Source organism: Paramacrobiotus metropolitanus, unplaced genomic scaffold (genome assembly GCF_019649055.1).
Source record: "Paramacrobiotus metropolitanus isolate TYO unplaced genomic scaffold, Prichtersi_v1.0 Parri_scaffold0000040, whole genome shotgun sequence".
NCBI lineage: Eukaryota > Metazoa > Tardigrada > Eutardigrada > Parachela > Macrobiotidae > Paramacrobiotus > Paramacrobiotus metropolitanus.
This window is the reverse complement of record NW_026570260.1, coordinates 241,534-262,741: the sequence shown is the minus strand read 5'-3', so window position 1 is coordinate 262,741 and position 21,208 is coordinate 241,534. Positions and strand designations below refer to the sequence as shown.

The following is a 21,208-nucleotide window of genomic DNA, read 5'->3' as shown; positions in this document are numbered from 1 at the left end:
TGTACATCCAAAATTCATCGATTTCGACAGCTATCGACTACACAATGGGAAATTATTTTGTCCTAAATGTAAAGATTTTTTCCATTCGTATGGTGAATGCACAAATTTCAGCCTTGACGACAAACAAACATTACCGCGCATATGCCCCGATGACATTAAAGCCAAAGTGCAGTCACAGTACGACAACTTTATAAAATACATGTTACGCCGAAGAGGAGATTCCTTTTGGTACAGTGAACAAGGAAAACGGTTAAGATCTTATAATAAAGGAGGGCCTTATGGACATGCCTATGTACCCCCTAAATTCTACGATACTGAAGAAATTAACTTTTACAGTAATCGTTTGGATAAATCGGCATCTCGTTGCAGACTGATATTAACTGAACAACGAGAAAATATGCAAACATCTGATTTTCTCAGACCGCGAACACCTTACATTCAGTCATCTGTCGTTAAAAGCTTAAATAATAATTGTTCGAATTGTCGGACTGTTTCTAGTAAAAACATAACGATTCCACAAAAATTGAAAATGTGCGAAAAATTAATAACTGAAATCTCCGCATTGGTATCGCCGAAATTAAAAGCAGTTGCCGAAAGCGATGAAGTTCAGCATACAGAACAGACTTCCTTAACACAAGAAGTGTCAAAAGCTAAATTTCCATCAAAGTTATCAAAAAGTAAATTAAAATCAACACCTCTAAAGTCCAAATTAAAAGCAATGGCTTCGATCATACAAAGTATTCTTCAGTCACCGTTCTACCGGCAGTTAATGAGACAACCTCATAAAATTATTCACCCAAACGACGGCACATTGCCCTTATGTGAAACTCCCACTACTCCCCCACATCGCCGGATAAACGCGGAAAATTTCCGGATACCGTGAGGAACCCCTTCCCAATCCCGGACAATCCAGCGGAACCTGACTGTAGGATCCTTCCGATCGCCGGATGGATTCTCGTGGTAGTTCAACGGGAGGGACCATCATGCCGTACGTTAAGGATCATCCCGGACCATTGTGTTCTACTGTTTACTAATTCCTAACGCTTAATTTTCCTGTTTTCTTATGTCACTTGTTTTGTTGTCTTGATGAGACAGGTATATCTCATCGCTACCGTGAGGGATGTAGCGATAGTATTTGTACGAACGATAAGACCGCCTAGTTATGATGAATCATTCCATCGCGTTATGAATTTGTCCATTTTACCGGCTAGTTTCCTTTCTCATGAATTTCTAGAATTCAGTCTTGTGCTCAGCTTGCTACAGCTTGCATCTACTTGATTGTTCCTCTTGCCGAAACCCTTGCTTACAACCTTGCTCCGTTTCTTGTCATTAAACATGCCTTGAGTTACGTTGTTGTGTTTGACCGCTTTGGGATGAACCTGTGTCATCCCAATCGGAGCCACCTGTGTAATTGTGTACATCAGTAAGAGCGTCCTCGGCCAGCATCGTTGCCGGCCGTGCCACCTTTCACACCAACAGCCGTTTAATCGTGGTAAAGGCTGATCGCCACCCCACTAGAACAGTAGCCAGATAGGCCACTGTTACAATATGTACTCGCATTAACGCTGCGTTATGATTAATGAAAGTTGGTGTACATAGTTTAAGTTCCGGCCGCTGAAGGCGAAAGGCCGGGAGACATTGTCTTTGAACATCTATTACTTAGTAGTATTAATATTTAATATTAATATGTAATTATTCAGATTCTGTTATTCAAAATGATAATCTTAATTTGATTTCCATAGTTGACCACGCCATGCTTGATGCTCGGTCTCCGAAACAATTGCCAGGGACAGCCGCCCAGAGACGGCAGCAGTCATCAACACACCAAGTTACCAACATCATCCGCACTCGGACCGGCGTGAGCCGTCACAGCGGTTTAGCCCGAGCCACGAACGAATGACAGAAGCCGCGTTTATCAGCATGAGTTGCATCAGAGAGTGATCAGACAAGACAGAATGGCAAGTTGCAGGCTTGCAGCAACGGCTTTATCGTGGCTTTTCAAATTCGGCTGTTGCAGCGTTTATCGTGGAAAGTGCAAGTGTCTGCAGAATACAAAAGAACCAGATTCAAGTGGGTTATCTGTTTTGTTCCCTATTTCATTGTTTATCATTTGAGGTTACCAGTATCCGCAGGTTTGTCGGTTACGCTCTGTACCGTGGACATTGATCAAGTTGAACTGAAGTCAGCTGATTGTACTGCTGCTCGTTAGGCCCCCATATTAGCAGGCTAACTCTTGCTCCACCGCAACGTTTCTTATCAGCCTCTGCGGTGTGGTGAGAAATCCTCAACAAGCGGTCTGTTCCCGGGAGAAGCAGAGACTGTAAGCGGATGAAATGGCGTATTCGGGCCGAAGTCATGACAGGTACAGCCTGTGGTTTCTCGAAGGTACCATTGGCATCTCAAGTGGGTATTCCTGATGGTGCGCTGGTCTGACAGGTCGGCCGTGGCGCCCTACGAGATGCCGGAAGTGAGCTATTATCCAGATAGCAGTGGGCGCGACACCAGCAAGCTGCGCCTGAACGGTCTGCACTCTCCGGGTAAGAGCGGCGGAAGCGAGCGCGGCAGCGAACCGCGCAGGTTCTTTGCCAGTACCTCGTACCTCACATAGCAGAATTTGTGAACTAATAATTGGTTTGAGTGGTGAAGGTTTGTGCTTCCTGGGTAGATGGGAAGGACGGACTGGAGAGCCCCGAGAAAAGCGCCCTGCTGCCCTCGACGGAGGTCTCCACGGTGCGCATCATCCGCTCCAGTCCCGCCGACGACGACGAACTGCCGGCCAAGGACTACGAGAAGGCGGATCTCTCGGCTCCCAGTGATCGGTAAGCACGTCGCTCCGTCTCAATTTGCAGTGATTATTGCCTGGGATGTTCTACGGTTGCTGCTGTGTTGCAGTTACCGTTTGGTCTTCCTTATCATGCTGGTGCACGGCATGGGCGTGCTGCTGCCTTGGAACGTCTTTATCAACGCATCCGAGGTCAGTCTCCATTATCTGTGCACTTCACAGACAGTTATAAACATTTAAAACTATTTAAAAAAACGACTTCGTCTGTTTCAGTATTTTAAGGGTTACAAATTCGGGTACTACTGTCCCAGCCTGAATGAGTCGTTTTCGGCGGTCTGCAATGATTCCAATCCTGCTGAAGTGAACCGCTTCTTCCGCAACAGCTGGTCCAACGACATGGTTGTCGCCGCCCAGATGCCCAACCTCATTCTCAACGCTCTTAATCTCTTCGTGAATATCGGGTGAGCTGAGCACTGTTAAGGTGTCTGGTGTGTGCGCTGATTATAGAACTGACAAGGTTGTTATAGGGGCGGCAATCTGACCATACGCATCGCCATCAGCATCGTCATCCTCATAGTGGTCCTGATGGAAACCTGCATTTTGGCCATAATCGACAGCACGCTTTGTAAGGCCCCTGGCTTTTTTCGCGCTATCTGTGCAATCTACCCGGCTGACTTCTGATTGTTTTCACAGGGACGCCCACCTTCTACGTCATCTCCATGGCTTCTGTGGTGGTTGTGAACAGTAAGTATCGCCTTGACGGCTGTTAAATGGCGAACAGTGTTTAAGGTCTCAGTGTATCCGTAATGTTTAGTGGCCGGTGGTATTTACCAGAACAGTCTCTTCGGAGTGGGAGCCTCACTTCCCGGCCGCTACACCAACGCCATCATCACCGGCAATGTAAGTGATAATCACTTGTATTTGCGGTTGCGTATAGGATGTAATGCAATTGTTTTGGCAGAACATTTGCGGCACCTTTATCGCGCTCTTGAACATTATGTCCCAGTCGGGTAAGTCAGCAGGAAATCGCCACTTTACCATATCGTTGTACGCGTTAATCGAGTCGGTTTGCAGTCTTTGAAGGCCGCTCAGGCTGGCATGGATTCACGTATTTTCTCATTGCGCTGCTCTTCATGATTTTTGTCTTCGGCACCTACTTTATTCTGCCTTCGCTGGTAAGCGAGACAACTGTGTCTTTGTGAATGCTTAGAATACCCAGTTGTATGATTTTAAAGGCCTACTACCGGCACTTCTTCAGCCGTAAAGAGCGCAGTATCAATACACCGGCGCCAGAGCGAGAATCCTTCAAAGAGCACATTCATTCGCTATGGATCACCTTCAAGCAGGTATGCACTTCAAGCATGCACGTAGAGCAAGCCAACGCATATATGAGCATATATGACGCTTTGATTGCATTTCTGATTTCCGTCGTCGGTTGATTTCGATAACGATATTGCTCGGATGGATTGCAGGTATGGATTCAGTGCTGGAACGTGTTCTTCGTCTTCTTCGTCACCTTGGCCTGCTTCCCCAATTTCGGACTGAACATAGAGCCGCAAAAGGGGGGGTCGATCTTCGGGGCCTACTTCATTTCCATCGGCCTCTTCCTCAATTTCAATCTGTTTGCATTTGTTGGCAACCTCTTGCCCAGTCTCTTCATCTGGGTAACTGCATCAGGAAGGTGTTCCGCGATTGGTATGTAGTCACTTAGAACGTGCGTGCAATTGTAGCCGGGTCCCCGTTGGGTGTGGATCCCCGTTTTGCTGCGAGCGCTCTTCATCCCTTTCTTCATCTTTTGCAACATGCAAAATACCGGCGGCAAGGAGTTGTACCCCCGGAAGCTGCCGGTGTACTTCATGAATGAGTGGTGGTTCTTCGGCGGCCAGATGTTACTGGGGCTTACCAGTGGTTATTTCAGTAGTCTGACGATGATGTACGCCCCACAGTAAGTGTCTACTCATATTTGTTGGTGGGTTAACACTTAATGTTGCGGATGTGGCAATAAAGCGCGCTATTTTGCAGACAAGTAAAGGATAAGCGTCTGGCGCCCAAGGCAGGCCAAACAGCGGCCTTTTTCCTGGTGTCGGGTATCTTTTTCGGCCTGCTTTTCCCGCGAATCGTCGACAATCGTCTTTAAAATCTCGTCCTCCGCGGGGCGCTCGTCGGCCCGGTCCACTCTGACCGATGAACCCTTAATTGTTTCTTATTAGCACTTTGTTTATTTGTTATACCTTACGCGTATCGTAATCTCTTCTATTCCGAATTGTTGATTTTGTTAGCGCTGGTAATTACAATGACGCTCAGTATCTTGTGAGGATTGGCTTTGCTCACTGATATTATTGTGTTCCTATTCCTTTTTTTGTGGATAATTGCCGTCAGCATTTACAGACACAGCGTGGCAGTTGTTATTTTTGTGCAGATTTTGCCGGCAATCTTTTATTCTCTTAGCGTCACAATAAAAAAGGCATTTGTCAGTCTTAAGGCGGTCTGTGACTCTGTACGTACTATAATAGCCACAAGCATCATCACATCAGAAAGTCGAAGGGAACGCTACAAGGACGCTCTGGCTTGACCTTAAGATGGCCGTGTGTAGCGCCATATGTGCACCATGCCGTCATCGCCACAGGATGCCAGGAGGTCAGCCGTGTCCGAATGTGGATTCCAGGTGACAGCGTTGACGTCCTGAGCGTGGGCGCTGCGCTGGTGTGCCGCCAAATTAAACTGCGGCTCGCGCAACCGGTCGCGGACGTTGGAATCCTCCTCGAAGACTCGCAGGCCGTCGTCTGCGCTGCCTGTGGCCAGAGCGCCGTGCACATGGCTCCAATCCACGTCGAAAATAGTTCGCTCGTGCTGGCCGCTCAGCGTGCACACGCAGCGCCAATGCGAGGAGGTTTCAGTCTTCCGTTTCGCTTTAAATCCCGGGGTGCCGTTCCCTTCACCCTGACTTCCAGGGGCCGCTGCAAATGCAACGTATCCACTCATTATCAAGGCATCCATTTTGACTGATTTATAACAGATCGTACCCGGGACATCACCCTCGAAATACTGCCAGATTTTGATGGTGTTGTCGTCGCTACAGGTGGCCAGACGCCGACCGGAATTATCGAAGCACACTCCCCACACCTGCCATGAAACGACCTGATCACTGCTTTCCGATTTCACACGTCTGTTCCATACCGTGGAATCATGACCGTTCAGGGTTTCACTGCACGTCCAGTCGTCATCATTAGGGTCGTTTTTGTACAGTTTGGCGGTATTGTCGTAACTACACGATACCAGCACCTACAACGATCACCTATCTGCTGTTAATTGTATAACTTAGAGAAAGTTTGATACAAACGTATCGAAATATCCGCAATTAAAACTCTTATACCGTAACTTTCTTTGGTGTTGGTGTGGCGCCGGAGCAGCGGGCAGCCAGCAGCCACGTGTTACAAAAATTATGCATCCCAAATCTCTTGATAGCGATTCAGCAGCCACGGCTGCGGCCTTGTGGCCCAGCGGGCTGTCCCATGATGACCGGCGACGCAACACGCCACCAGTCGGGAGATGCCCTTTTTCTGATCAACACACCCGCGGTGAATCACCATACATCGCCCTTCGCGATTTCACCGTATGCACTGAAAACCTACCTGGCTAACACGTTTCCCGCCGGCTGTCATGAGTTCGTTAACCAGACGATCAGCGGATAAAACGAGCGATTTTCACCAGCAATTATCAAATGGATCGACTGTGGACTTACATCATCTACAGGGCTCCAAGCCACGCGTTTGACATCCTGCGAGTGGGAGTGCAGCACGCTAAGGCAGTCGTACTCGTCGTCGTACTCACCTGCACAACCGAGAATCGGTGTTACGAAAACAGTTTCCCAAGCATAGTTTTATAAGTATTCTCGATAATCGTGTGAAATGAGGGCATTACACACATGACCATATCCATACGGATTTGTCGCGACTGCAGGAGGCCAGGTACTGTCCCGAGGCGGACCAGGCCACCGACTTCACCTCGTTCTCGTGCCCCTCGAGGGTGGCGATGGCGCCGAAGGTCCACTGCTGCGAGTCATCATCCAGTTGGCGCTTCCAGATGGCGATGGTGCGGTCGAAGGAGCACGAGGCTAGGTACAGGCCGCTGGGCGACCAAGCCACACCTCGCACTGTCCGCGTGTGGCCCTCTGTCAAGCACACTTTGGCCACCCAACGACTGCTACTACCCTCGACGCGTGACGCCTCTGCCGAAAAATAATCATTATCACGCTAGAATCCACCAAAACCAGTTTGTTACAGGAATGCGTACCACTGGCGGTCGAGGTCTCCGGCGGTCGCTGTTGGCCCCAGACGAGAATCTTCCTGTCGCCGCCGCAGGAGGCCAATAGAGTGCCCTGGGGATTCCACTTGACGCACCACACCCGCTCTTCGTGTCCCATCAGCCGCTCCATTAACACCAGCGGACTCCATGCCGTTCCCGTTCCGCTGTTCATTCTCGCAGCAGTCTGCACTCAAGGAAATTTTTCCACACTTCTCCCGCCTTACCCGGTGTGTCGTGGCTGTGATGATTGCCACAGTTCCACCAGCACCACACTTCAACAGGTTGAAGCTAGCAGTAGCAGCGCCGTTTCACGTCCATGGATCAATCGCGCATTTTGGTCGCAACAAGATTTTTGGCTGATCTAAGACCTAAATAAGCTGAAAGTTTACACCTATCATTAAACTGCAGACCGATGTGAGGACTCGAAATCTTATGAACGTTTAAAAACTTGTATTTATAATTTACAGTTTACTTCGCTTTTATTATTTGCATTTTGGCGTGACTTTGCATACAATAAGGACTGCACACTGTGCACAGCAAACGGAAGCCAGTAAAAATTCACCATCGGCTTTCGATTGTACAGTAAATGCCGCCCGTGCACAGGTCGCTGTTTCTCTGGGCTGAAAACTGCATTGTCAAGCGATTCTGTACTTATAAGATTTATAAAATTTTAACTGAAGTGCAAGTCGCGATGTCCGAGTGGTTAAGGAGATTGACTAGAAATCAATTGGGCTCTGCCCGCACAGGTTCAAGTCCTGTTCGCGACGATCTTTTTGATTTTTTCTTCTCTAATTAAGCATCTGCCATAAGTATCGCCATCTGCATTAACATTAGTTTGCTTAGTTTCTTACTTTTTAATTTTATATTCTTTAACGAGACAAGCAACGATTCTGGATCGACCGCAGTTTTGATACCAGCATCGCATGGTCTACCGTGCACGTACCAGTGTTACCACTTACCACTGACAAGATATGACGCCGAAGATTTGCATTTCCGAGGGGAAGCGCTGTGTTTGTTCGCGTTCGTAATTCAATGTCAAACCTGGAGAAATTTTTGTGTCGTCATAAGCAAGCCATACGAAATGCTGTTCTACAATCAGCAGCGTCAGGCATTGCGCGGCACCACACCGGACAGATGACCAACCAACGCCAAGCCTAAAAACTTGTGGTTACAAAATTAATTGATTACAAATTGACAACCATAAGATAGCCGAAAGCGTCCAATTATTCATAATCCGTTCAATAGTGATGTGTGCAGCTGAGCTTGAGTCAAACACTGACACTGGTAAATAATAATTTTGTTGTTTATCGTAAAGAATAATTTACATGCAAACTGTGGGAAAAACTCTGTAAAAGAGAAGGTAGCTGCCACCATTTAAGTGAGCATCTGCAGTGACTAACACAGGCACAAAACAACAGAGAACAGTGCGGGACAAAACGACAAATTAAAAGAGACAGGAGAATGAAAGCATGGTCGTATGAAAGGAATGCGGCAACATGCGGTGGTCCTCGACGGAAAGAAGGCAGCCAAGCACCGACTATTGCTCTTCGGCATCGACATGTGCTACTGCTCAGTCAGATCAGTAATTCGTTTCGATATAGCCATCTCTGCGGGCGGAATCGCGCTCTTCGCTTGGGCAGCGACATTTCGCTGTCGTCAAGCGGGGAGTTAGAAAGACCACGTCCACTGTCATCACACTTTTGCTCGTTATATGATCTGTCTAGTTCATCGGTCACCAAAGGCGTCCCGCTGCTGCATGAGTTCCAGGACGTTAGGTGCAACGGTCACGATGATGAGTTTGCCGTCGTTCAAGCCGGCGAAGATGTGGCTGCTGGAGCGCGGGATACTGATGCAGCTGACGCCGCTGGACACCTGCATGCTGTACACCGTGCGTAACCTACGACCGACACGATACAGTTACAGCTGGTACGCACAACCATCAGTCACATGGTGATACTGACCGAAAGCACTCGCGGATCTCCAGCCGCCCCTCAGCGTCCCCGGTGACAATGTAGTCGTCGGCCACGGCCATCCCCGTCACGGCAGCACCGACCGCCGCCGTGTGAAGGTGTTTGCCATTAATCGAGTACACTTGTATGCTGTGCTTGGCCTGCAGTGAATTGCGTTCCATTAAATGCGTCGACCGTGGTGATTAATTTGTGGATCTCACCTCTCTACACTCGGGGAAGAAGCAACCCGCCACCACCTTCCCATCGTACGTGATGATCAGCTGGCTCACCACGTTCCTGACGCTGATAGGCACCCCGCGCCCCGGACGCAGAGTCCGCACAAACAACCCGTGCTTGAGCGTGTGGAGGATAATCGTGGCATCGCGCGCCCCACTTGCCACCATGTCGAGCTCCACGCTGAGCGCAACACAGGCAACCTCCTCATCGTGCCCGTACAGACTGACCAACGGCTTCCCGTTGAGCCCTGAAGCCTGCCCGCCCTGCTGTAATACCTCCCACACAGCGCATGTGCAGTCGCGCGAGCCGGTAACCAGATGCAGACCCAAACTGTCCAGGGCCAGACAAGTCACCAGGTCGCGATGGTGGACGGCTTGTGCCGTTGTCTTGCCTTTGCTCAGATTGAACACGCGCAGACTGTTGTCCCAGCTGCCGCCGTAGAATAACAACTTACAGTCGGCCGTAACGGCGAACAGGTTACAGGTGACGGTGAGACTGGGGTGGAAGGGCCCAGCGACGCTGCGAGTGTATCTGTTCATAACAGAAACATATCATCTGAATAAATGCAAATATTAATAAATGTGAAAAACAGATAAATCAACACCACAAAATAAAATAAAAACAAGCGTAAAACCGTAAAACAACTACGCAGATAAAATAATACGGAAGCTACAGAAGCTAATCTAATAAAGTAATATCACAGCTAAGTACACAACGGCACCCACCTTGAGGCGACCAAGGTCGGATCCCGCTCGAAAGCCATATTCTTTGGTGAGTTTCGGTCATACGGCGTCCACACGTGCAGGCCCAGTGCACCGGTGCCGCCGATCGTGATGAGGTCGCTCTTCATACCTTGCTGTAGCAAATTACGGGTTTGGATTTTCGGAACAGCCACAAAGACCAGCGGGTCATCCTCCGCGTTGGCCTATCGGAAAGCATCTTCAATTGCGAGCTCATTCATAAATGGAGCAGCAGCCACCTACCTCAACGACGAAGGCTTTGAGATACGTCGTGTAATGGAAAGCATTGAGCAGTCTTCCCGGCGTCTCCAGACCGACAAAGCGACGCGTGGCTTCCTCCAGCGTCAAGCGACGGGGATGGGGTTCGCGCAGCAGCTGGCAGGGCGTCTGGCCGAAATTATTGATCATGCCCTCGGTTGCTTGCCGCTCAAGGGGATCAACGATGGCGTCAAGATCGACGGCGCCCTCATAGGTGCAGTAATAGAAGACGTTAAGTGCCTCTACGGCCGCCTGGCCGCGCTGTTTGCAGCCGAAGATCAGGTCGATCCATTCGTGGAGGTGCGCCGACACGTACTCACTCTCCAACGCCGCCCGGTGCAGGTGAATAAACTCTTCAGCGCTGCTGGCCCAGCGCGGCAGCAACACGTCGCTAACGCGCTCTTTGCTTTGCTGCAGACAGCCCAGATCGAAATCTGCTCGAACACCAAGCGCTGATCAATATCTACTGCAATCTAATCGTCTGGAAGACAATGCGCTAACCGTTCATGTTGACGAGAAATTCAGGCAAGTAGAAGAATTCAGGAATGAGCTCCTTCACATCGTTGGGATTATTCCAAAGGAGATCCCAGGTGCCGGCGATGGAGTGGAATTGCCGGTCTGCCACGTCGAAACGACCGCTTTGTAGCTGAATATGCAGAGTCTACAATGTAGAGAAGTGATGGCTCCAGTTTTCCCACTCATATTCGTTGTTCTTGTTCAATCGTGCAGATGTCTGTCTGCTTACGGTAAAGGGCTCCAGACGTAGTAAATAATGTATGACACTGGCCGGATTGCTGTAATGCTGTCCGTAATGAAACGGTTCAATTGTTCCGCTGGGATCTTCAAAATTGTCGTATCTAACCAGAAAAACTGCATTTGCTTGGGCGTTTCTCGTTGTGGAAATGCAAAGCTAAACCTATTAGACAGCAGACAAAATCCTACTTATGCCGGACTTCGGGAATACTGCGCGGATTCTGTATACCCATGGGACGGGAAAAATCGCGGAATGTATCGGGATTGTGGAGGTCCAGTTGGGCGCTGGTGTAATCACGCAGCACCCACGGGAACACCGGGTATTGGCTGAGATCATTGTAAGTGCGGCCAGCGATGGTATTTAACGCCATCAGGTATTCCAGATTGCTCATCTCCCGCTGCACCCATTTCTACAGGAAACATAACTGACGCCTGCACTGGAAACATTCAAAAACGTCCACTAACCTGCATAACGCCCGAGGCTTTGAACAAAGCAGCCGGCGTGGAGTATTTGAGCTGCATCAATCCAGAGGGCTTCAAACCGATGACCTTTTTGTACACTTCATTTCGTGTCTGCATGAATACATCGCTCAGTACTAATACGACAAGGCAGTAATAAACAGGCGAAACCCCTTACGCTCAAAGTAAAATTAAGGAAGTAGTTGGTTTGGTCCACAAGAAATAATTCTATGGCGCTACGGCGCAGATTGTAGCGGCGTACATGCATTTCACGCAATGAGGTCAAGGAAATCTCGAAACTATAGCCCTCTCCTACATAAACAGTTGAACTTGGACACTGTTCGCAGCAAAGCACTGAACCACCATACCCGTGGCAGAATCATAGGCGGGATTCATGGCGTGGAACTTGATTCGCTGCGTGGTCAGCTCGAAACGGCCCTGGACGTTCTCGGTCACAGTGATGAGATCGCAATTCTCCTGCAGCACCGATTTCTCGCGCTGGACGGTGTCGCCTTTCTCTGCCGCAACAGCCACACTTCCGACCAGGGCGGGCGCCCGGCCCGTCACGCTGCTCTCCGATTCGTCGGTCTCATCCAAGAAGCTCTCCTCCATGAGCTGCTCAGTCGACTTGGCCTCCTTGGCAGCGCCGATGTGTGCAAGAAACGTTTCGTCCACCGTTGCCACTGCCGGCGGTGCCGTGTTGTCGCGCAGATTGCTGGCTTCAGTATGGGCATCAAAGTGCAGATTCTCCACTAGTTTCAGCCGCATACGCATCCAGTTCTCGTAGTGCGACATACGCAGTGGCACCTCCATCGAGTTTCTAAGAAAATTTCGATTGTTTCACACCGGACATGTCAGAGCTGTGTGAAATATTTGTGTACCCTTCCCGCCACGGTCCGCGCTCCCGGAAAAGATACCGTTTCAGCTCCTCCCATTTGCGGCAAATGCGTGTCGTTTCGCCTCGGGCGTCCTGCTGAACGCAGCTGAACCGGTAGTTCTCCTCCTTCACCTTCTTCCGCACCGGTTCAGCATATTCCTGCTGGAACTTCAATTTGCTTTCGCCGTAGGCTTTGTTCCGCATGTGCAGCTGCGCCATGGCCGCATCGTGTGCTTCATTCCAGAATTCACCCATCTTTTCCTTTCGCACCTGTTAAATCAGTCTCCATCCCCACACTGTACTAAAAAATGTAGCATTGTACTGAAAATCCTGCTTACTTTGCAGACACTGTTTTGGTAATCATTGGCCAACGGCTGTACCGTGTTACTTATAAAACCGCCCCACTCCGTAGAGCGGAAGTACTTTTGGAGGACGACAAAGTTGTGCTGTGACGCATTAAAAGCCGGCATCGGAAGGTTGGTTAGATAGCGCGCCGTACTTAACACCGCTGCCCATTTTTCCAGAATCAATCGCAACACGGGAATGACAAAGGAGAAGTGCTCCTGATTGCTCATATCAATAGACATCAGCAGAGTCTCGTTTAGCGCCGCTACAAGCACATGAATCCATTATCGTATCAAGCAATACCGGACATTGCTGATATACTTACCGAGAATATAGCAAACTTCACGGCGGGAGCAGTTGAGGCGGCACTGAATGGCGTAGTGCAGTTTAGGGATCACGATGCTGCAGTACTTGACGTCCGGACAGCGCACAACTGTTAAAAGTACGGCCATGCCCATCTGCAGAGTCTCCGACCAGCCGTCGGCACTCTCGCCTTCCCACACGCGGATGCTGTCCAGCAGCGACGAGAAGTCTTCTAACAACTACCAATACAAACATCCTTTTCCTTTTTTTCCATCGTACAATAATTTCAATAATCCATTAACGCACCTTATCGGACAGTTTCACTTCCAGATTGGTGTGCAGATCAGGGGCCGTGATAAAGTCATGGATGAGACGGATGACCAGCTCGGCATTCTCGATATTAGCAACTTTCGATGGTTCTTTCTTCAGATCCGAGATCACTACCTATAACCATTTCTCGTTGAAGCACGCGAAAGCACAGCCTTTTAAAGTTAGCCATACGCACTTGAAGTGCCATCTCATAAAGACGGCGTTTAAGCTCTTCAGGTTTCTTAAACAGATGGTTGTTCAACGCCAGCATATCCAAACTAAGCAGGACCTGCGCCCGCGCTCCCCACATGTTGCTGCTGGACGATCCCTCGATGCCTTGCCACATCACGGTCGAAAGGATGTTCAGCACCACCGTGCACAGTTCATCCACCGCCGACTCCGGCCGCGACAGATGGTCTGTGGCGAAAGTGTCGTCCAAGAAGGCAAATGAGTCCCGTTGCGAATGCAGAGCGTCCGACAGGGACACAGATCCATGACTCGGCGTCCAGCCGCTGTTGACCGACGGCGAGGTGGATGCTGAATCACTGTATACTGACTGCACGTCGCTGCGGGGTGCACGGAGAGCCGATGCCGAGCTGACGGAGCTGCGGTCAGCGTCCTCGGAGCTGGCCACTTCACTGGCCGCGATGACGCTGACTTTATCGTCGTTTGGCATGATTGTCGTACCTGGAAGAACCCATTACTAACATGAACAGCACCACCGCAAGGGACGATGCTTACCGTCGACAAAGTCTTCCAAAAAGACGTTCTCTTCTTCGTCAGGTGATTTCAAGTCGATCAAATCACTGATGGTGCCACCGTGAGTACTGCCCCGCGTTACTTGGCCTCCGTGCGTGGACGATGGGCTGGCCAGCATGGGTGTCTCTACCAACAAGCCGGCCAGGGAGTGGTACCAACCAGCTTGGCTGGCAATCTGCATTGCAGCGCCCGGCTTCATATAGATAGCGTACAAAAACTGCAAGACAACAAAACAATTATTTGCATCTCCTACAGCTACTTCGAAATCAAAGCGCAAGCAATAATACTTTACGAGCGAATTCCGCCTTCAGAGGTAAGGTGGCGTGATGGAGTTTGTTGAAGATAGCGATGATGCAGGCATACTTGGCGGGGTGTTCTAAATAAAATAAACTATCAGTACGAAAAATATTAACTCTGCGAGTACAACATTTTCCTGGGATTAAGTTCGACTAACCTAAGTTTCCGGAGAAATACTGTTCCAAATATAATCGGGCAAAATCGGTGGGCAGCTCACTGGGCATCAGCAGCAGCAGTCCACCCATCTCCACATCCAGCATCCGCAGTCGATTCTTACTCTTCTCGTACACCTTAGAAGAGCGTAACAAATGACTGACAATAGCAACAATCTTGCTTTTGGTCTCCGCCGGCAGCTCCCGGTGGCGCTTCAACAACAGACACAGCAGAGCATCAGCGGCGCCCGGCTCAAAGAGCAGGAGATAGATTTGGTCGCTCTTGTTGTGGTTCTCCAGCACCGTTAACAGCAGCTGTAATGTATCATCCACTGTCTTTTCATCCTTGATCACCAGCAAGAAGCGAATAAGTGCAGCCACTTCATGGACGTTGATGTTCTGACAGATGAACTCCTGGACGATGCCCAGTGTGTGCTGCCGCAAAATCTCCGTTTCCTCGACCGACAGCACGGCGGTGGAAGCGTTGGTCGCGTAATACATCCGCAGTGTGTCCAGGAAGAACTGTACGCCCAGTTTCTTACGAAAGACTTTCTTGTCATCCTTCACCATCTTCCTGATGTACTGGAGATGACCTGAAACGCAAGCCGTGTGACAAAAAAACATAAATCACTAATCCTGTAACTGGTTTACCGAGACGAACGGTGAAGTCCGCTTTAATCCAGATGCGGAAATCAAAAAGAATGTGCTGATATATCTCACTGAGCACCTCCGCCCAACTGTGACTGGACTGACCGGACTCCACCAGTAGCTGCACGGCGAACAACACTCCCACATCCAGAAAACGCGGCTCCACCTTGGTCAAGAGATGACCCAAGATGGCCACGCTCTGCGACTGCAGCGCATCATCCTGCAGCTCTGCGTTGCGCGTCAGGATCTTCCGCACCAAGTCCAGGAAGGCGGCCACCGGGTTACTCTCCACGCCCACTTCTGCACAACACATTGTCGCATAAAGTCTTTTAATAAGTTTCACATGATATCATAACACATACGTGAAAATTATTTCAACACATCGCACTAACCGGGGGTGCACTTTTGGATGACGACCCAATCATCTTTCTGGCTGTCCACCGAATCCACTTGGTAGATGGTACCGATCGGCCGAGGAAGCATAGATATCTCGGCACTACTGTCGACTGCTGGAACATGACCACGAATGGGAAAATTGGCCTGCTCCAGGATAGGAAGGAGGGCAGGAAGACCGCCAACACAGCACAGACTATTGGCCAAACTCCAGGCTGTTGACACCGTCCCGGTGAAAGTGCCATCGTGCTGTCGCCCCGGCGACAGGTCGATGCAGTGTTTGCGCTGACAGCCATTGCTGTGGTAGTACAGAAAGAGTTTATTGGCCAGATCGCTGCTGTCATCCGAAGGAAACACAATGTTCGGCCCTGCAAATATTTGAAACTTGCAAGACGTGATTCAGGTTTAAGTCGACAGAGTTTCACGACGGACCCCGATCGAAGAGCTCTTTGGCTTCCACCGGGAGGATGGCATCATGGAAAATGCAGATGGAGTTTAGTTGGCCCTTGAGCGACACGGGTATGCCAAAAATGTGATCTTGAGTGCCGCACTGCACAGTGATGAGCTCATGCACCGGCAGACGCGGGGACATGGGCGAGGAGGGCAGTTTGGGGCTCTGGCCGGGCGCGGTGATGTGGGACAGAACATCCGGCTGTTTCGACATGCGCAGCGGCGCCGCCCCGATGCGGAAAAAGGTGAAGGACTCGCTGAGCGAGGGCATCTTCATGTTAGTGGTGTGCACCAGGCGACCGTCCATATATACGGCCATGGTACTGCTGCCGAAGGGACGCCGCGGCGGAGCATGGATGATATCGAGACAGTGCTGCAAGAACCCAACAAAATTCAGACACTTCAAACAGTTTACGGATTTCAGTCAAGGTAAAACATTCCGCAACAGTTTCATGAAAACGCAATATTTTACACTATCGTTAATCCATTTCACCATAAGCAGAAAAAGGTACTGTTAGAGAACGCATAGTATGCACAGGGTATAAAACTTCAGATCGCCAAATTCTGCATAAACTGCTCTAACGATACGTACATACCCATCGTAGATCCCGCAACGGATGGTCAGTTAAGCTCAGAGCGATGTATTCCTTTTTATGAATCACAGCCACGACCAGCACGCAGTCGTAAGTAAAAAAGGCCTCAAATCCGCCGCCACTGTTATTAGTGATGCTGCAACACCGAAACTCTAATTTTCCAGTGGCAATACACAAAGGTTATGTGCGAACAACCTATAGAGAATCCGGCGCATGAACGCATTATCCGCCGAGACGGATGTGGATAGGGGATTATCGTCCAGACACACCCAGGCATGGAAAGTGAACCCCGGACCGGCCCATTTCTTCCGCATGGAAGGCACAGTAATCCCCTGGAAAACGTTGCTGGTAGCATAAATAATAAATAATGAATCATCTTATTCAACAACTCACATCGTAATCTCCTTGTATATCAAAATAGCGGAAAGGGCTCTTTGTAGACGTATTGCACGCTATCACAGACAAGGAATGCATCAAGCGGAGAATGTAGCTGGGCTGAACGCCCTCGTCGTCCTTCTTCAGTAACGACAACAGCTCCTTCAGTTCACCAGGTTCGATGGAATGGGCCGCCAGAATTTCAAATAACTTCACCAGACTGTCTGCAAGAGGCGGGGAAGCCGTCAAGAGATGATGAGACGGGAACTCGATGCTCTTACCAGCGACATCCGCCGGCAGACGATTGCATGCCCGAAAGAGATGCAGAATGGCATCCAGCATGCCAAAAGCGGCGCACTGGATGCGACTGTGCATGCGCTTCTTCAACAGCTCCGAGATGCGCGCGATGATTAGTAGCTGGAAGGAGGGAGAGCGCAACACAGCGGCATAGTCGAGCAGCATGACAGCCGCCTGAGGGTTGGCCACAATCAGGTAGGCGGAATCCTTCTCTTCGCTTTCCACCACCAGCTCCAGCAAAGCGTCTACGAAATCGGCGCTGGGCTCGCATATCGTCTTCAAAACGTCCAACAGCATCCTGTAACCAATGCGCTCCACAAAAAGTTCCTAGAAATGCCATGAACAGTCACGAGTACGCACAAAAGCCACTGCAGCAATTTACTGTTACCACAGGATATTAGCGTATAAATATTGAAAAATATCACAAACATAATTATATCTTTAATATATATCTTAAATCTATAATTTATACAAAAGTTTCATTTACCCTTAAAAATTTAATCCATAAATTGATAGTTTTCAAATATTATTATGCTATTACTTTGCATTTGGCCGAGCCGCGCAGGATGGCTCCCAGGGCGCGAACAGCGGTAACAGCTTGCAGCATACCACCTTTAATGTCCACCACGTCGGCGCCCTGCTGGGTTATTTGAATCAGCTGTTCAAAAATACCCACACCGATAAACATGGCTTGCAGCGCAGATCGATCGTAATAAGCCAGAATGTCATGGACACAACCTACCAAAAACAATTACATGATGACACACTTGCGATTCAGACAACATACTTAAAAATTTCATTAAAGAATCTGAAATTTCATACGGTTACCCAGCATTTCAATTTTTGTTTGAACACTCTCGTCGTCATGGACGGCCAGGGATCGCAGCGTCTGCAAAAACTGCGAGAAGACGGTAACGACTTCGACTTGTCGCAGATCGGGATCGGCTTCGTGCAGATTATGGACAATAACGGAGATACAGCTCAGGATCCGCCGCGTGATCTGGATGCGCTCTGCATCGCTCCAAGCAGCCTTCCGTCTCACTAAAGCGAATAGGTTGCTGACCAACCCCTCAGAGGTGATACGTACTCCGTTGTTCTATAACAACCGAAAAAAGGAGGTAATTTAGTACGTAGCATAGTACTGATTCACACGGGAGCCCTCACCTTCGAACCGACGAGCACGGCTCCCAGAGTGTCCAACGAGCACCGCAATAATCCGAAATCATCCGACTGGACGCTGCGGTCCAAACCCGCTACAAATTATTCCGCACCATCGAAATGGGCAGCAAAACAGATATCGACTTGACGGTCTTACTAGATATGAGTTTAGGGAGTAATGGATGCATGGCAGGTGGGCGGACAATGACCGCTTCCGCATTAGGAGCACACCTAAGGAAAACAGGTCGATATGGCCGGTTAAAGTGATAGCATAGCATTGCATTGTTAGTTAGCGTTGCATTGTTAAACTATACCTGTTGACCAGAACGTTCCACAACGAGTACGGATCATAAAGGCACTGGCAGAAGTAATAGACAATGCGTATATACTCTTTGGTCAGCGCTAGAATCGCATCCACAGATTGAGCCTAGATCACGCGGCAAATGTGTGAGAAACTCATGACAACCAACGCTCAGGAAAATCTGTTTTACCTTGGGCGTATCATCTACCGCCGCCGTCAGAAATGTTAGCGCCAGATCGATGCAGTCGACAACGGCGGTGGAGTTGGCCAGCTGGGCCAGGTTGTCCACGTTGCGGCTGAAGATGACCAGTGCCTGCAACAACTGCACGGCGAACTGGCTGTCGCCTGTGATCTGGGTGTTGATGGCAGCGGAGTTCAGGGGCAGTGCGCTGAGGGGCTTGTCGTACAGGAAGTCCACGCAGCGGTGCAGGGCGCGGGCCAGTGCCGCCAGGAAGCCGTCCGGCAGGCTGGACAGGTGCGGACCACTCAGATTGGCTTCCGTCGGCACCGACTCTTGCCGACGCAGGGAAGCCACGCTCACTGGGTTGTCTCTGTTTAAACATGTCACATTTTAATCGCGCTGACGATGGATTGTCTTAGGAAGGATCGTTGTTACCTGGTATCGCCGGCCCCAGGATCCCTGGGGGCGAGGAAGGCGGACGTGTCATCTTTCGGGGGATACTGCCCATCACGACCGTTAGTGTCAGGAGGGCTGGACGAGTGCCTTTGTGAGGAAGAACTGGAAGACAACGGCTCCCCGCCGCCATCGCAACCCTCCAAGTAGCGCCCGTATAATTCCAGAAAGATGTCCAGACAGTTCTGTAGCGCTGCTCGACTCTCCCCCTGCAACCATACCTGCCGCTCATCAAACGTCTGCTTCGGACAGAACAATGGAGAACACTACTGCTGACATGTAAGTATGGCTTAGCAAAGAAGAGTGACTTGCCTGCATGGAATACAGGACCCAGCAGTGCTGCAGCTGCTCCTTGGCCGAAGCCCGCGCGCTCCCACTGGAGACTGCGTGCGGACGGCCACCATCGGCCAGCACCATTCTCCCGCTCACGACCTGCTCCGGGGACAACCACAGTGAGGACACACACTGCCTAACCGAGCTAGCGTCATGCCAGTCCAGCTGCTCTCCTCCCAGCTGATCGCGCACACAGCACACCCACTTGTTGTTCCCCTCGTTGCTATCAACAGAGGCGACGCTTTATCTGCTCCACACAGAGGGCTTGTTTTGTCCAGCCAAAATTCTTCTGATCGCGAGACAGTGATTATGAATTATCAATTACGTAAGGATATCATAGCTTTTCAGGTCGTACTGTCTCGCGTCTGACAGCCTTCAATGGCACAGATAAGCGCGGATGAAAATCCGAAATCGGTTATAAAAATATGTAATCATCACAATATTTTCCAGCTAGACTGAGTAATGGGATCACCATTCACCACACAACAGCACAAACAACACTATTATTAATAAATTAGACACCACAATTGATTACATCAGCACGAACGACGGAGGCGTGAAAAGTGGTCCATAACAAAATTTTTTATCGTTTTCAATCGCTTTACATTCTTTTCACGTAGAAATATAGTCGATGGTGCTGGTGCAGCACCTAAAAGACGCTGTTATGACCAAAACATTGGGACTCTCTTGCCTACCACCCCGGTACGGCGACTGCTTGCAAATATGCGTCTTGACTCGAGGTAATATTATAGGATTTTACCTTCCCAAATTTAACTTCAGCAAAAAATGCCGAAACTAAAAGCGATAATAATCTTTTACTGACTTAATTTACGTACAATTAGGGAATATCGACATCATATATTTAATACTGATCAGTAAAGTGACAATAATCAATGAGCTCATGGTTCATGAAAATTCTTTATCTGACTACAACGGTGCTCAGGATTTGGGCTCGCATCACGTGCCGGCGGTGCCGCTAAACGACCGGAAGTACGAGGTAACATCGTCTGAGTACAGATAGCGCACTCCACCTCGCGGCACAGTGCATAATCATGCCTCCTTATGACGAGCGTTCAAAAATTAAAATAATAAAGCAACGAAAGAAATTATGTATAAAATAACGATTTTCATGTTTTATGTTGTGATATTTCCACTTCCACCGTCTTTTCTTATGTCTCCATATCTACAGACTGCCTCTATTAATTCTGATAAAGTAAAGCCGAAACAAGCACCGGAAATGCTTAATTTGCCTCCAGTTACCGTAATGTGTCATGGAGGCAGTCGGAATGCAGTTCCTGTTTCGTTTGTTTTCAAAAGCTAATTTTTTACTAAATGAATTAATGGTTATAGCATTAGCAGCACTTATGCGATAATGCGATATTGATTTTTTCCAAATGCGAAAACGTGGACTCTGACCTCAAGTTGTCGATTATCTGGTGGCTAACCCCCGGGGCGTCAGTTGAAGCTTGACAATGACAAATGCACAGTAGCAGAGAAATTT

The 21,208-nt window shown here is 49.3% G+C and overlaps 3 protein-coding genes and 2 non-coding genes across 9 annotated transcripts; 2 read left to right on the top strand and 3 right to left on the bottom strand.

The window, feature by feature from the left end:
* Nucleotides 1-1,913: 1,913 nt before the first annotated feature.
* LOC129590435 (equilibrative nucleoside transporter 1-like) lies at nucleotides 1,914-5,256 on the top strand. Of its 5 annotated transcripts, none has more exons than XM_055485655.1 (15): nucleotides 1,914-2,070; nucleotides 2,133-2,362; nucleotides 2,437-2,537; nucleotides 2,666-2,819; nucleotides 2,893-2,974; nucleotides 3,056-3,243; nucleotides 3,310-3,407; nucleotides 3,476-3,526; nucleotides 3,597-3,682; nucleotides 3,744-3,792; nucleotides 3,857-3,957; nucleotides 4,018-4,128; nucleotides 4,255-4,446; nucleotides 4,513-4,727; nucleotides 4,805-5,256. In XM_055485655.1, the coding sequence occupies exons 2-15, from the start codon at nucleotides 2,334-2,336 to the stop codon at nucleotides 4,917-4,919; spliced, it is 1,572 nt and encodes a 523-aa protein (XP_055341630.1). In that variant the 5' UTR covers nucleotides 1,914-2,070; nucleotides 2,133-2,333; the 3' UTR covers nucleotides 4,920-5,256. The 5 variants fall into 5 exon arrangements, with proteins under 5 accessions (XP_055341630.1, XP_055341632.1, XP_055341635.1 ...); XM_055485657.1 differs by having other exon boundaries at nucleotides 1,938-2,070; nucleotides 2,124-2,362; XM_055485658.1 differs by having other exon boundaries at nucleotides 1,950-2,132; nucleotides 2,210-2,362.
* LOC129590436 (probable cytosolic iron-sulfur protein assembly protein CIAO1 homolog) lies at nucleotides 5,185-7,600 on the bottom strand. Its single transcript, XM_055485661.1, has 6 exons — nucleotides 7,076-7,600; nucleotides 6,708-7,010; nucleotides 6,525-6,613; nucleotides 5,960-6,064; nucleotides 5,806-5,905; nucleotides 5,185-5,739 (listed from the first exon to the last, which is right to left on the bottom strand). The coding sequence occupies exons 1-6, from the start codon at nucleotides 7,257-7,259 to the stop codon at nucleotides 5,357-5,359; spliced, it is 1,164 nt and encodes a 387-aa protein (XP_055341636.1). The 5' UTR covers nucleotides 7,260-7,600; the 3' UTR covers nucleotides 5,185-5,356.
* LOC129590616 (U11 spliceosomal RNA) lies at nucleotides 6,177-6,342 on the bottom strand. The gene has a single exon (XR_008690753.1). It is a non-coding gene; the product is annotated as a U11 spliceosomal RNA (small nuclear RNA).
* A 172-nt stretch (nucleotides 7,601-7,772) lies between the features above and the next one.
* On the top strand, nucleotides 7,773-7,854 carry Trnas-aga (transfer RNA serine (anticodon AGA)). The gene has a single exon. It is a non-coding gene; the product is annotated as a tRNA-Ser (tRNA).
* Nucleotides 7,855-8,301: 447 nt separating this feature from the next.
* On the bottom strand, nucleotides 8,302-20,375 carry LOC129590345 (neurobeachin-like protein 1). Its single transcript, XM_055485518.1, has 34 exons — nucleotides 19,687-20,375; nucleotides 19,357-19,583; nucleotides 18,931-19,291; nucleotides 18,754-18,866; nucleotides 18,597-18,670; nucleotides 18,446-18,534; nucleotides 18,110-18,377; nucleotides 17,823-18,019; nucleotides 17,266-17,608; nucleotides 17,003-17,208; nucleotides 16,805-16,941; nucleotides 16,613-16,745; nucleotides 15,999-16,389; nucleotides 15,566-15,934; nucleotides 15,177-15,473; nucleotides 14,531-15,118; nucleotides 14,364-14,452; nucleotides 14,059-14,293; nucleotides 13,514-14,004; nucleotides 13,315-13,452; nucleotides 13,031-13,247; nucleotides 12,699-12,970; nucleotides 12,365-12,630; nucleotides 11,852-12,303; nucleotides 11,662-11,795; nucleotides 11,490-11,597; nucleotides 11,214-11,434; nucleotides 11,017-11,128; nucleotides 10,773-10,932; nucleotides 10,257-10,705; nucleotides 9,999-10,198; nucleotides 9,258-9,804; nucleotides 9,049-9,197; nucleotides 8,302-8,984 (listed from the first exon to the last, which is right to left on the bottom strand). The coding sequence occupies exons 1-34, from the start codon at nucleotides 19,789-19,791 to the stop codon at nucleotides 8,813-8,815; spliced, it is 8,310 nt and encodes a 2,769-aa protein (XP_055341493.1). The 5' UTR covers nucleotides 19,792-20,375; the 3' UTR covers nucleotides 8,302-8,812.
* Between the last annotated feature and the right edge of the window lie 833 nt (nucleotides 20,376-21,208).